The sequence below is a fragment of the Prorops nasuta genome, unplaced genomic scaffold (genome assembly GCF_024137725.1).
Source record: "Prorops nasuta isolate Cenicafe-Biocafe unplaced genomic scaffold, Cenicafe_Pnas_1.2 PNAS00017, whole genome shotgun sequence".
Classification (NCBI taxonomy): Eukaryota; Metazoa; Arthropoda; class Insecta; order Hymenoptera; family Bethylidae; genus Prorops; species Prorops nasuta.
Genome location: NW_027116814.1, coordinates 4863188 through 4878083, shown reverse-complemented (window position 1 = coordinate 4878083; position 14896 = coordinate 4863188). Strand labels below are relative to the sequence as shown.

The 14896-nt window shown below is 29.9% G+C and overlaps 3 protein-coding genes across 4 annotated transcripts; 2 read left to right on the top strand and 1 right to left on the bottom strand.

Annotated features, from left to right (window-relative positions):
- Positions 1-30: 30 nt before the first annotated feature.
- On the bottom strand, positions 31-2296 carry Idh3b (isocitrate dehydrogenase [NAD] subunit beta, mitochondrial). Its single transcript, XM_066736986.1, has 5 exons — positions 1974-2296; positions 1487-1546; positions 816-1417; positions 552-741; positions 31-480 (listed from the first exon to the last, which is right to left on the bottom strand). Exons 1-5 carry the CDS (start codon positions 2013-2015, stop codon positions 250-252), a joined length of 1125 nt encoding a protein of 374 aa, XP_066593083.1. The 5' UTR covers positions 2016-2296; the 3' UTR covers positions 31-249.
- A 5052-nt stretch (positions 2297-7348) lies between these two features.
- lost (methenyltetrahydrofolate synthase domain-containing protein lost) lies at positions 7349-9911 on the top strand. Of its 2 annotated transcripts, none has more exons than XM_066736985.1 (5): positions 7349-7907; positions 8025-8410; positions 8473-8822; positions 8894-9104; positions 9208-9911. In XM_066736985.1, the coding sequence occupies exons 1-5, from the start codon at positions 7886-7888 to the stop codon at positions 9586-9588; spliced, it is 1350 nt and encodes a 449-aa protein (XP_066593082.1). In that variant the 5' UTR covers positions 7349-7885; the 3' UTR covers positions 9589-9911. The 2 variants fall into 2 exon arrangements, with proteins under 2 accessions (XP_066593082.1, XP_066593081.1); XM_066736984.1 differs by having other exon boundaries at positions 7364-7907; positions 8894-9128; positions 9208-9907.
- Positions 9912-10591: 680 nt separating this feature from the next.
- On the top strand, positions 10592-14861 carry LOC136779595 (neprilysin-2-like). Its single transcript, XM_066737259.1, has 16 exons — positions 10592-10654; positions 10739-10917; positions 10999-11160; positions 11236-11319; positions 11388-11605; positions 11673-11858; positions 11937-12641; positions 12723-12864; positions 12960-13162; positions 13384-13560; positions 13643-13755; positions 13851-13912; positions 13974-14025; positions 14104-14177; positions 14258-14556; positions 14628-14861. The coding sequence occupies exons 1-16, from the start codon at positions 10614-10616 to the stop codon at positions 14805-14807; spliced, it is 2877 nt and encodes a 958-aa protein (XP_066593356.1). The 5' UTR covers positions 10592-10613; the 3' UTR covers positions 14808-14861.
- Positions 14862-14896: the final 35 nt, after the last annotated feature.

Below are 14896 nucleotides of genomic sequence, written 5' to 3'. Positions count from 1 at the left end.
TTGAAAGGTGTGAAAATAAACAATATACAATTTTAAATACTATAATTTATTATTGTACAAGTTACATAAATTACTAATTTAATACCACAAAATGAACACTTATGTGCCTATTTTCATTAATATTTATGACTTCAATTTTGTTTATTTTTGCTGCCTGCAGACAATTATGATAAATATATGAAATTGGTAAAATGAGGTTCAATTACATAAGACCATTTAGGATCATCTAATTCATATTGAAGGATAATATTAACGAAGACTGTTTATAACAGCAGTAGTAAACTCTGTTGTTGAGCTTTGACCACCTAAATCTTTGGTAAGAACTTTACCATCATTTAAAACTCGATTCAGAGCATCTCTAATCTGTTCTGCATATCGTTTTAAATTTACATGGTTTAAAAGCTTCACACCGCATAAAAGCATGGCAGTGGGATTAGCTACATTTTTTCCAACAGCTTCTGAATAAGTATGTCTTGCACCCTATAGAAAAATTGGGATGATAAATTAAGAAGCCTATACATTAAAAATTTATATAACAATTAAATTCTTACGGGCTCAAAGACAACACATTCAGCACTGTAGCTGGAACCAGCAACCACACCTGCTCCACCAACTAAGCCTGATGCCAAATTATCTACAATATTGCCATATAGATTAGGCATCACCATTACATCAAATTGATGTGGGTTAGATACCATTTGCATAGTGCAATTATCCACAATCATTGTCTCAAATGTAATTCTGTAATTTAATTATTATAATTTTGTTAAAATGTGTTTAATTGACATATACTATAATTTATTATTTATACTTACTTAGGGTACAATTTGGCAATTTCTTGACATGATTTTAAGAAAAGACCATCTCCAAGCTTCATAATGTTGGCTTTGTGGACACAAGTCACTTTTTTACGGTTATTCTTGACTGCATAGTCAAATGCAAATTTAGCAATTCTTTGACTTTTAGTAGCTGTGACTATTTTTAAACATTCAACTACTCCTTTGACAGATTCATGTTCTAAAGCTGAATACTCTCCTTCAGTCTGTTCCCTAATAATTACACAGTCTACATTCCTATGACGAGATTTCACTCCAGGTAAGGATTTTACATGTACAACATTAGAGTACAGATCCAGGCTCCTACGCAATTTCATATTTAATGTCTGTAATTCTCCTGTATGAGAAAAGTCAGGTGTTGCTAAAATTCCTTTTAAGCATACTTTATTTCTTGCAATACTGTTAGAGACTTGCTCAAGTGGAGCACTCAAAGTTGGATTTACTTCAGACAAGAAATATGGCTCGAAATCAACCGGAACACTGGCTGCTTTAAAAACATTTTGCACTGAGACAACTAATTCTGGTCCAACACCATCACCAGGGATTAAAGTACATTTTACTTTGCCCTCTTGCTCTACACTCTAGAAATGTAATGATTTCATAAGTTTCTCACAAAAAAATTTCTTATTAACATGAATCTTTCTACTTACAGTATCCTGCTGATGTACTGCACTCACATGTAAAGTTCTTACTGCCCCTTTCTGAGCAGTCTTTGAAAAACAAATTACTATTTACATTATAATGATTAAATACTTGCAAACAATATAGATAACTTAAAATATTGCCAAATAATATTGATTAAATAATACAAGAAAATTAGATCATACGGTTCATGAACACCTAATTCAATTTATAGATATGACCTTAATGCGTTTTAAAGAAGTATTTGTATTCAACTTAAATATATAATAATACATTAAACAAATTACATTTTATCAATATATATTAATTACGCACACAATAGGCTTTTAGCACATGATCTTACATGCCCTTGCAAGTAACTCTGTCAGTAGTTTCATTTTACCGATATAATGTCATTCATAGTAACCGATATTTAATATAAGTAATATTCCTTGTGAAAAATGAATGCTAAATCACCTAAATATATTAATAAAGGAGCTAAAAGTTTAATTTTACCTGAGAAAAAACTTTACAGATGTTCCTTGCTAGAAGAGCCATTTTTCACGATTGATGGACCCAAATACTAAAGTGCAAGTGCAGAATCCTAAAACCACTATATTCACCAGGGTACTTTAATCATTGTGTGAAAAAATAATCCTTGTATTTTACAAGGTTATTTTAATCTGAAATTATCCTACAACACATAATAGAAGCTATCGTAAATTGCTATAAATATAGTCTATAATTAATTGATATAAATGAATAAAAATTTCTTTAATTTGAATAAAGACAAAAACTTTCATTTAATTTGTACGGTACTGATCAGGGGGCGGAAACTCTCATATACACAATTCACCCGTAATGCTTAGTTCCTCCAGATTTTCGAGTGGTGCGATGGCGCTGCGATCGATGACTGTGGCGCCGCCAGGTGTCAGAACTGTGAAACAGAGTTTTTTATTCACCTATTTATTTATTAATACTAATTAACAATAATTAACACTTAAAAAGCCTTTGAAATTAAATTTTTAAGTTTTTTTACTTGTTTAGATACAAGATATGTGTTAATTTTGCCTAAACAAAAATTATTGTATGATAGCATATGATGCGCTTTTTTGGCGCCAAAACTCCATTCCGCGGGGCTTTGCCTTTCAGCCGTATAGAGTAGACGTGTAATTTTTATCGGGTCTTAATTTTGCAGAAAGACGCATAAAATTGAATAGAAAGTGATAATTTGTGTGTAGAAAAGAAAGAAAGGCAACTGGATAAAACAATTTCACTATTACACCTTCATTTTTTTAGTGGAGAAAGTGTGAAGTTTGGTGTAAATTGTTGCGTGGGTTAGTTCAGCTCAAATATTATTAACTTTTTCATTTACCAATAACGTATATACAAGTAGTTGCATAATTAAATCTTGTTTTTTCTTAGGAAACACTAACAGTTGCAATGGGAAAAAGTTGTTGCGTTTTGGGATGCCCTTCAAGATGGGATGCACCACAACATATTTTCCCAAAAGTAGCCACAAGATTTGCTCAGTGGAAGAAATGTATATATTCTTCAAAAGTGGCACATTTAGATGATGAAGGTCTAAAAAAGTGTGTAGTGTGCTACAGACACTTTAAAGAATCTGATTATGAAGAAACACATAAACAGAAAAAATTAAAATCTTCTGCGAAACCCAGTATTAATATTATAACTGATTACACGATACAATCTGTAGAGACTGAATCAGGTGAGTTATTCTTTTTCTTTCAATTTTATATTATAAAGTTTTCATAAGTAACATAATATTTATATTTTGATTGTTTTAATTACAGTTGATGATCGTTTATCACCAATTGAGATAGCTGTATCATCCAATAAACCATGCTCAACATCTAAAGAAAGATTGAATACTGGTAAGAAATATAAAAGTATATTTCATTGATTAAAACTAGTGTGCAACAATAACTGTTTCAAATTAATTAATTTTGATTACAGATAATTATTCATTATCAACTTTCTTGGAGCCACATGACTCTATAAATGATGATGTAATGGAAATTGGCAAGTATTTCAAGCAGTTTTATAAATTTTAGAAAATATTTTGTTCTATAAAATTTAACTTTAATTTAATTTAAATTGTAGATGTTTCAAGAGAGTTTAATGTGGAAGTACCCATAAGCACAATAGAAATTGTAAGTGAGAAGGGAAACCCACGAAATTATTTATTAGCTAAAAGGACAAATATGAAGAATCTGAGTGGAAGAGAAAGGAAACTGTACAAAATAGCTAAAGTGTTTGAAAAAAAGGAAAGAGATACTCAGAAAAAAAATATGTTGTTAAAACAGCGATTAAAAGAAGCAGAAAAATATAGTAAATCTAAATCTATTGAAAAATTACTGAGTCAACTAACACAACAGCAACGAAATTTTATTTATATGCAAATAAAGGCATCTGCATATGCACCAAGGGTATGGAAAAAATTATATTATAATATAGCTAAAGCTAAAGCACTCGGTTTTGATATAAATGATGTCCTGTATAAAGGATTGTCATTTTGCCTTCCTTAAACTGCATCATTAAGAGGTACAATAGTGCCTCAATTAGATGATTAGTATCAAAAGTATAAAATTACGTTCACACTCCTGTTTTTTATAAAAAAGTAGTGCATTTGAAGTCTTTTCTCTTATATGTTATTAAGATTCTTTAAAATCTAAATACATACAAATTAATAGAATAAATTAATTATGACAGACATAATATTTTAACTAAGTGTATATAAAATAATACTTAAGCTACAATTATGCGTGAATAGTTATATTAATTAAATATATTTATATATAATACTGTAATAAGTATAGTAATAAATATACGTTATAAAAGACTGTGAAAATTAAAAAATTTAAGAAATTAGATTATTATAAATGTTATGTACTGTCGTATATGAATAAATTCACATAGAAAATGTACACACAAATATATGTTTTTAACCTTTTCTGCAGGGGCGAAGATATACTTTGGATGAAAAGATCCTAGCTATTTCATTATGGAAACAATCATCAAGAGCATATTTATTTTTAAGAGAAATGTTCCATCTTCCTGCCACTAGAACATTACGTACAATGCTGCAGAAAATTAATACTTATCCTGGTCCGATGAAATTTATAAATCAACATTTGAAGGAATCAGTGACACAAATGTCAGAGAAAGAAAAGTATTGCGCTTTAATGTGGGATGAAGTAGCACTTAGTGCACATGTTGATTATAACAGCACGAAAACTTACATAACAGGATTTGAAGACTTTGGATTTGTAAGAACACCAAAGTTTGCTGACCATGCTCTAATTTTCATGGTACGTGGCATACATTCTGGATGGAAGTTTCCATTAGCCTATTTCTTTTGTGATGCTGCAACTAAAACTAACCAATTAGTTGATTGCATTAAAAGAGTATTGGAATCAGTATTAGAATCTGGTCTTCATGTTCTTGCTTTTGTCTGCGATCAAGCAGGAACAAATGTTGCTGCTATAAATAAATTGAAAAGGGAATCTTTCCGCAGTGAAAATGAAAATGGTATGTTTTTATTTATTGTACTTAATTTATAACGAATAATAACTCTTTACATGTAAACTGAATTTTTTAAAACAAAATTTATTTTGACAGACTACTGCATTAAATTATTTGGAGAGGAAATTGTACCAATATATGACCCACCGCACTTAATAAAGTCTATAAGAAATAATATGTTGACAAAAGATCTGGAAATTAACTTTAAGAATAAAAATGAAAATGAAAGGCAAATAGCTTCATGGGATATAGTTCAAACGGCATATAAGATGGATTCAATGGATCATTTATATAAATTGATGCCTAAAATTACAGCGGAGCATGTGGTGATTAAGAAAATAAAAAAAATGAGAGTAAAGCATGCTGCGCAAGTTTTAAGTAAAACTATGGCTAGTTTTATCATGTACCATACAAAGCTTAAAGGTAAACTTTTGTTTTTTTTTCTATTACTTTATATTTGTGAGCTTTCATTAAGTTATTTTCTGATGTTCTTTAAATTATAGGTCATATAATTTCCAAAGAGGGTCCCCTCCAAATTCCAAAGAAAGAAGGCCAAAACACTGCGGAAATGCTTAAATTTTTTAATGATCTTTTTGACTCAGTGAATGGATATACCACAAAGACACCAGAAGCACCGTTGAGAACTATAGTGAAAGTAAATAGTAAACATGAAGAGTTCTGGAAAAGTGCTATAGTTAAGTTAGAAGATATGAGATTCGTTGATAAAAAAACCAAACAGCCAGTGAAGAACCCACCATGTTTAAAAAACTGGAAATGTACAATACTAGGCTTCCAAAAATTATGGCACATGATGAAAGAAAAAGGATTTCTTTCTTTAAAACCCAGGATGATCAATCAAGATCCACTGGAGAATTTTTTTGGTCAGATAAGAACCTTTGGAAGAAACAACAGCATTCCAACTTGCACTCAATTTGAAACATATTACAAAGCATTGTTAATTAATAACTTGACAACAAAGAGAACACGAAAGACAAATTGTGAAGATGTATGCAATGGAGATTTGCTCTTCACATTAAAATCTATGTTACAAAATGAACAGATTAATAAACAAGACAATGAAGATGAATTTGAAGAAATTATAATAGATGATGCCAAAGAGGAAATAGATAAATATATTAATAATATGAATATGGAGAAGATAACGACTCTAAATAAAATGGTCATAAAACTATTACAAAATACAGAGATAAAAAATTGTTCATATTGTGAAAAAAGTTTAGTAAATAATGAAACGCAGCCCACCAACAATGTAGTCCAAGTATTCCAAAAAGCGCAAGAAGTTTTACAACAAAACATGAAAAAGAATGTAGAGACAAAAAATTTATGGACAAAATTAGAGACAATGTTATGGATAGAGCTTGATTTACTATGGATTAATTGTGAGAAACACAATATTCTTTTAAAATCACTGCTTATGCAAGTGATATTAGCTCAATATATTGTGAGATGGTGCACCAATATTAATAGAATATTGCAAGGAAAAGAACAACGAGTGGGAAATAATTTATTTGCAAAGGAAGCACAAAATAAATATTTGAAAACATTAAAAAAGGAAAAAGGTGAAAAAAAAGGAACAGTACAGAGACCATTAAAAGAGCAGCAATCAACGCAGAAGCAAAAGTGAGAATAAAATCAAACCATAATAAACTATTGTTTCAAAGAGTCTGATATCAAAAGATGAGTATAGTTAATTATATATGGACAGCTAGTCAGCAACCAGTTCCACTAAAATATCTAGAATTACCTTTAAGAGAGCACAAGAGCAGCTTTGGGAGATTAAATTTTATAATTGAAGAGTGACATGAAAAATTATCAAAACCTAGATTATGTACTTCGCTATTTAATATAAATGTTAACAAAAGACTGAAAACTTCGATTAATTAATTACATCAAGCAAACTGCAGAAAATTGTGAAGTTTGATTACATTTTCCATCACTCTTTAAATGACTATTGTGATAATTGATTATTTATATGAATTTTTAAGGAAAATATGTTTAATTTTATATTTATTGTTAATATTCTTGTTATATATGTATTTATAGAAAGCAAATGTATTTTTGATATTTTAAAAATATAAAAATTTAAATTAAATTTTTTGGTGTTTTCTTTTGGATTGACTTATATATATAGTATATATTCTACGTATGCATATATATATACACACACATAAACGGACACACTTACACATGCAAAGAGTTCCTGTGCTTCTAGCGCCATCTCACCACTCGAAAATTTGGACGAACTACGCTTTACGGGTTTACCTATCTTGCAGAGAGTTTCCGCCCCCTGGTACTGATCTAGTTCAGTTCTGCTTCGGGCTTCGGTTTTCAGTCTCAGTTCATTCGTGTTTTTCCGTATTATTTCGCGCCTCGTCATATGTTCATTCACAGGGTGCTACACAACCAACTGTACACAACCAAACAGGTTTTGATTTTACGCAAATATCAGCTGTTTTCGTTAGTCTGAACTCCGTAGTAAACAATAGAACAGCTGTCATTTTCACATACATACTTAAGTGTTTTATGAGATTATAGTTTAATTATACTTATTTGATTATCATAACATGATAGTGTTCAAGAGTCAAGATATACGTATATGTCCTTACACGAAAATTATCCCTTTATGTTAAAACCTGATAAACTTAGATTTCTAGTAAAGTTTGATTGTGCAAGTTTGCCAAGCATGACTCCTTTTAGAAATAGGAATATAAGGAATTGAAGGATACAGAAAAGTTGAATGTATATAAATATAGTTTTTTTAAAGAAATTTATTTATGAAAGTTTCTCTTATCTTATAAATATATGTTATTCATATAAAGATCTATTTTACTAAGTAACTATCAAGTAAAATATATATTAAAATGTCTGATGATCAAGTATTAGGTGAATATTTCATATTTACATTCTATATAATTATTTGTTACAAGCAGTGTAAATATTCATAGATTATTTCCAATTATATACATATAAAAAAAAAAAATACACAAATTACCCCTTTAGTTCCAGAAAATACAAAGCATAGTTGTCGTATAAAAATGTGGGATTATATGATGAAGAATGATTTAGTAAATTTTCCCCTTAACATAAACAGACGAATTCCAAATTTTAAAGGAGCTGCTGAAGCTGCTCTAAGGTTATCAAAGTTGGATGAATTCAAAAGAGCCAAGACTATAAAAATAAATCCTGATAAGCCTCAGGAGCCAGTAAGATTTTTGGCTCTAGAAGCCAATAAAGAAATTCTTGTACCTATTCCTAGATTAAGCTCTGGTTTATTTCATCATGTAACACCTATTGCCGGAATGTCAAAGGAACAATTAAGGATAATGTCTACGACGAATGGACTTCAACAATATGGGAAACCATTAGGAATAGATTCAAAGATTAAGGTAAATTTATATATTATTTAATTGAATTTGAATTAAATATTGATAATTTTATTATTTTTCAGGTAGATTTAGTTGTGTTAGGCTCGGTGTGTGTTAGCCAAGAGGGATATAGGCTTGGAAAAGGTGAAGGTTTTGCAGATTTGGAATTTGCCATAATGATGAGAATGGGAGCTGTTAATCAGGATACTGTAGTAATATCTACAGTTCATGATTGCCAAATTGTCTGCTGTGATCTTCCATCCCAAATGTTTAAAGACTATGATGTACCTGTTGACATTATTGTCACCCCAACACATACAATATATGTATCAGAAAGACTAAAAAAGCCTTCTGGTATTATATGGGGGCTACTCAGCGAAAGAAGACTTAAATCTATGCAAATTCTGCAAAAATTAAAAATAATAGATGAGGGGTATAGGCTTTGTAAAATATTAACTGCTGTCTACAAATGCTTGTTTGTTGTTGATAAAATTTTTATTTCAGAAATGGTAAACCTGTTGAACTGAAGAAAGTTAATTCAGACTCAGAGCTACGACAATGTTTTAAGAGATGTACTAATCCCGATGACCCTCATCGGCGACTAAAAAGAAATAGTTTGAATCGGGAACTGAATGAACATGAAACAGATGATAAAGCGGGTGAAAATCAGCAAACCACAAAAAAGCGTTCTCCGCGAGGGAAACCGCGTTATAAAGTTAAAGAGCACGAAAAAGATGCAGTAATTTAAATGACATCAAGATTAATCATAAAATGAATTAATTCTTTAATTGTTTGTAACAACTATTATTTTATTTTAGGTGAAAATTGAGTCCAACGAAAAGGATAAAGCTCGCCACACAAAAGTAAGGCCCAAATCAAAGTCACACATTGAATTCTCTTTGAAGCTATCAAACATATCTTCTGATGTACGAGTACGAGATTTAAAAAATGCCCTGATTGATCGAGGAGTTAAACCGAACGATATAACATGGCAGGGCTATCGCGGTGTTTGTTATTTGCATTTTAGCAAGCTTAGAAATGAAATTGTTCCTGATCAACCCATACAGATCGATTCTATTATGGCAAGTTTGCGGCATCTCCAAATTGGCGCTCCGAATGAAAAGAAAAGTGATTTCATAATTGTCGAGCCAGCAAAACCAATTTCTAGAATTGAAGTTACAGATGTAACAACGGTTTAACACAAGTACAATTGTGTATGGTTAAAGTAAAAGCAAAAAACTCTCATTTTCTAATACGAATAAAATTATTTATTATTTATTGATATAATCAATTTGATACATTATTCTTGTAGTCTCCATTTATGTACATTTAATCAGTATTTATTTTTACTACATCACTGATTTTGCTTTACGAACAAAATACCGAATTCTCCGATTTTTGTAACTAAGATGAAATTACGGCTTTATAAGTAAATCAGAATTAATAACGATGATATATCAGTAACATCAATATATGCTTCGAAATTCAGTACAAAAATTGTAATTCTAGTCCAAATACAGCATTTAGATTTAAAAAGCAAATCTGTGTTATATTTATTTCTACAAGTCTTTATTAATACTTACTCATCTATTTGTTAAGCAATAAATGAATTATAATTTTTAACCTATTGTTATATATCACAATTATTTTATGTTTAAAATCGCTTCTGGTTTTAAAAGGAAATATAAGATTGTACGATTCACTATATTACTTTTAATTAATAATATCAATTTGATAAATTGGTTCCGTTTGGGTGTCAGCTGCCCTTCCTTTTATAAATAATCCTATTCTATGCTACGAATTATCCATAGCAGAAATAGCTTATAATACGATATCATTTTGACGACTATCGCAAATGCAAGTACTGAGGAAGTATGATATTTTCAGTATTTACGAGTTGAAGTTCATATTAGCAAGGTTTTTAATTTTCGCATTGAATTTTTTACAGCACATTGTTATTCTAATACTTTGCTATTATTAAATTAATAAACGTTCTATAAATTATTATAGGCTACTGATAATATAATTAGTAGCAATGAAAAATCATTATTCAAGGACGAGAATATGATTTTCTCGTATCTTAAATGCAATTATCACATAATTATGTGTGACAATGTTTATCAATTAAAGCAATTCCTACTTCTATAAAGATATAAATTCTTACTGGCTTATTGAAATATAATAGTCCCATGTAAACCTTACCCAAGTAGTTTTTGCGATTATAATGTATTATTCGGTGAAAATATTTCGATGGTTTTTACTGCAGTAATTAATATTTAATACAGTAAACCAATGATTGACATAATTAGAGCTCCATTCATCTATCTAATTAAACTATTATTATTTTAGATTTTGCTTAGGAACCACAGTGTTAGGAGGAACATTGTTAGATTCATCAAACGATGCTACAATTTTCGCTGACTCCAATCTTCCGGATTTCCCATTGTATAAGCTACATGTTCCGAATGCAGATGATAAAAGAGCACAATCAAGTGTAATATGTCAGACAGAAGAATGTGAAAAATTAGGTAAGTTATTCAAATGCTTATAAAAAGTAACAATCACATCGCATAAATGATTAGAAAATAAATTTATCCTTTGATACACAGGTAAGTATATTCTTTCAAGTATGAACGGAAGCGTAAATCCGTGCGACGATTTCTATGAGTACGCCTGTGGAAACTGGGGCAACAGTAATCCAACTCCTGATTGGGAACGTTTTTGGACTGTATTACGTTTAACGAAACAGAATATTCAATTAAAGATTCGAGGTACTTATTATTGATATTTTTAGCCAATAACCGACTGCAATTGTAGATCGTTTTTCTTTATATTATATTTATCAGAGTATCTCAATGCGAAAGAAGAACCTGAAGATATTGTGCCTATAAAGCTAGCAAAGAAATGGTACAAAGCTTGTATGAACGAGGGTACGAAATTAATTCATAAATGTTTTATTCAAAATTCCATTCAATTAATTTTTAATTTGTTAATGCAGAATCTATAAAGGACAAAGGATTATCTTCAGTCGTTTCAATTGTGTCGAGAAATGGTGGATGGCCGTTAGCTATGGGTGATGGTGAATGGGATTCCAATTATAAATCTGCAGTTAATATGGAAGCATATTATACTAGTATAATGGGCGTCTCCTCTTTTTTTGACTACACAGTTGTACAAAAAAAGTCGCATGGCGAACCTATTAAACCGTACATACAGGTAAAAATTGTTAATCATTTAAAGAAGCTGATAAGGAAATCCCAAATCTAACTGCTTCCTATTTTAGATTGATGGTCCACGCCTTACACTAAGAAAATTTATATATCCTAAAGAGGGACATGAAAACGACTATAAAAAGCTTATTATTAAAGTTGCCAATATTATTGCAAGAGAAACAGCTACTACCCTCAATCAGGAGAAGTTAGCCAAAAATGTTGATGATTTAATCAATTTTGAAAAAGAACTATGGAAGGTAGTCAATTTTTATTAAATGGACTGTTGAGACTTAATAAATTACGTGAAAATTATGATTAAACTAGTTTCTTTATAGTTTCGGAATACTGCGAACCAATTCGAGGTATGGGAAACTCTATTTAGCAATGATGATGAAGATGACGAAGATAGTATTGATGCAAATAACAGCAGCATAAATGGGTCGATAGAGAAACTCGACCAAAGTAAATATAAATGGGAAAAAGGTATTAATAAAGAAACACACAAAAGGCATAAACACAGTAATAAATTAATAAGAGATTCCAAAGTTAACAAAAGCAGTAATCAAAAAAATATCAAAGAGAAAATAAAAAGATTATTATCTATGTTCAAAAAGATATCAAAGCATCATTATGATAACCAGAAGGATAAGCTTAAACGACAGAGAAAAGAAGTTGCAGTTAAACACAGAGCATTCAGACGTAACAATGGAGATATTAATGAATGGTTGGATAAACATTCTTTGCAATTAAAAGCACTTAATAATAAACAAAATAAAAACATGAAAATTAAGATGAATAAGAAATATAAAATAGATAAAGCAACTGAAAATGATACCGCAGTTGAAAATAACAGTAATTTAAATGATAATAACAAAAAAGATAATAATGCCAGTAATGAGTATTGTAAGAAGTTAAATGAAATAATTAATCGTATTTATAACAAAAGTGACAATGATTGCTACATATTTGGAGATTACAGTTATAAGAACTTCGATCAGGATGTGGATATCGACTTTAAAAGTTATTCAACACAACTAACGGTATACCTCATTAAAAGATATGTTATAATTTAAAAAATGTTCAAATAACAAAGTTTACACGTACATTTATTTTTCTTGTAGACGCTCTTTAAAATAATTTTTGAAGGCTTGTTCAAAGAAGTTGATATTAACAAGGATGATGTTGACGTAGAAATACAAATGACAGAGTTTAATCTTCGTGGGTATGCAACGCTTCTCACGGGGATAGACAATGAAATAATGGGTAATGAATAACTTTTTTTTCTTAATATGCTGTGCAGTCCATTCCATTATTATAATTTACACAGAACAACAAAAATAATATTATTCGCATTTTAGTTAATTATATTCATTGGAATTTTATAAAGAGAATGTTTGCACTTACTTCTGATACTAGAGAAATAATTTTGCAAACAGAAGAAAACTTGAATTCATCAAAAAGGATTCCAAGATGGCTAGAATGTATTCGCGAAGTAAAAATGACTGAAATAATTTCCTACGGATACGTAATGAAGTATTTTCCTAAAGAAGATTTAAAAACTGTACGTTTTAATATAATTCTTTTATCGTTAATTTATAAATAATGGTTGGTTTCAATAAACCAAACTAAGATCGAGTTTTAGCTTAGCAAACACTTAAGACGAAGACCGAGCTAAGCACTGTATTGAAGGTTAAAGCGAGAGCCAAAAGACTGTACTACACTTAAGTTCCGTTTATTAAAAGCACCTAATGAATAATAGTTAATAAATTTGTTTCATTGAAGGGTAATGCTATAGTTGACGTAATTAAAAACGTTACTAAATTAGAAATTGAGAGATCTTCTTGGATGAACGATGGTGTGAAGAATCGTACTAAGGAAAAGATAGACAAAATGAAGAAATGGGTTGGTTATTCCAAATGGTACAATAACAATACTGTTGCTGAAAATTATTATAAAGGAGTATGATCTTTAATATTGGATTTTAAATGATTCGCCATCTTTAATTATATTTTTTTTTAATTATCTTTTATTTTCAATTTAGTTAAACATAATTTTTCAACATTTTGATAACGCTTTATCCTATGAAAAATATAAGCATATCCTAGAACTGAAAAAACTATCGCAAGAATACGATGAAGACGATGAAAGCGATATGTAAGTAAAATCAAAGTTATTAATGTTTTAGAAATTTAAAAGTCTTTAATCAACAATGCCCGATATTTGTCAACTTTATTTGCAATTATTATTAGATGGAGTAAATATGATCTTTTTGAAGCAAATGCTTTTTATGTACCTTGGGAAAATGGTATAGGTAAGTAACAAGTGGATTAAAAATATACGGTAAAGACACTATGTATGGCATTCCATTTCAGCTCTTCCAGTTACAAATTTCGAGTTTCCATGGTTCTCTATTTATTATCCTGAGTAAGTAACTTTTACACACAATGTAGATATACTGGTTTTAATCATTTCGATAAATAAATGTTTATTTGCTCTTTGCAGTGCAGTTAATTTTGGTTTCTTAGGCTATATAATTAGTCATGAAATGTCTCATGCTTTTAGATTCAGTATTGATGGTAATGCCTTTTAAATCAATGAAAAAATATAATATTAAAACGATGCTATAGAAAGTAACGGATACGATTATATTATTTAGAACGTACTTTCGATAAAGCTTATTCCGGATGGTGGGATAAAAAAATGGAAGATGAGTATAGGGAAAGATTGGAATGCTTTGTTAGGCAATATGACTCGTACTCTGCAAAGATTGGAAACATTACGGCTAAAATATATGGTGATGCCACTTTGAATGAGAATATTGCAGATTCCGCAGGATTAAATGTTGTGTATAAAGCCTTCAAGTTCTGGAGAAAAAATAAAGAAACAGCAGATTTCAAGCTTCCTGGATTAGAAGATTTTACCGATGATCAAATGTTCTTCCTTTCGACAGCAGCTGTTTGTTTTTCATTTCTTTTTCCTAAAAGTTTTTAATTAGATTCTCTTTTTTAATTGTATTTCTATTTTAGTCTTGGTGTCAGACTATTAGACCGTCTGATCTGTTAAAACTGATAGACTACGATGAACACAGTCCTAGCCAATTTAGAGTTTTAGGTGGATTATCAAATATTGAAGAATTTTCTAAAGCATTCTCATGCCCAGTTGGAAGTAAAATGAATCCGGAAAAGAAGTGTCACATTTGGAAATAAATTATAATCTCACCCTTATTGTAAATGTAACTGAAATGAAAACTTATCATTAAAAGAAAATGCAAAACAATTGTTTCGATCTACACTTA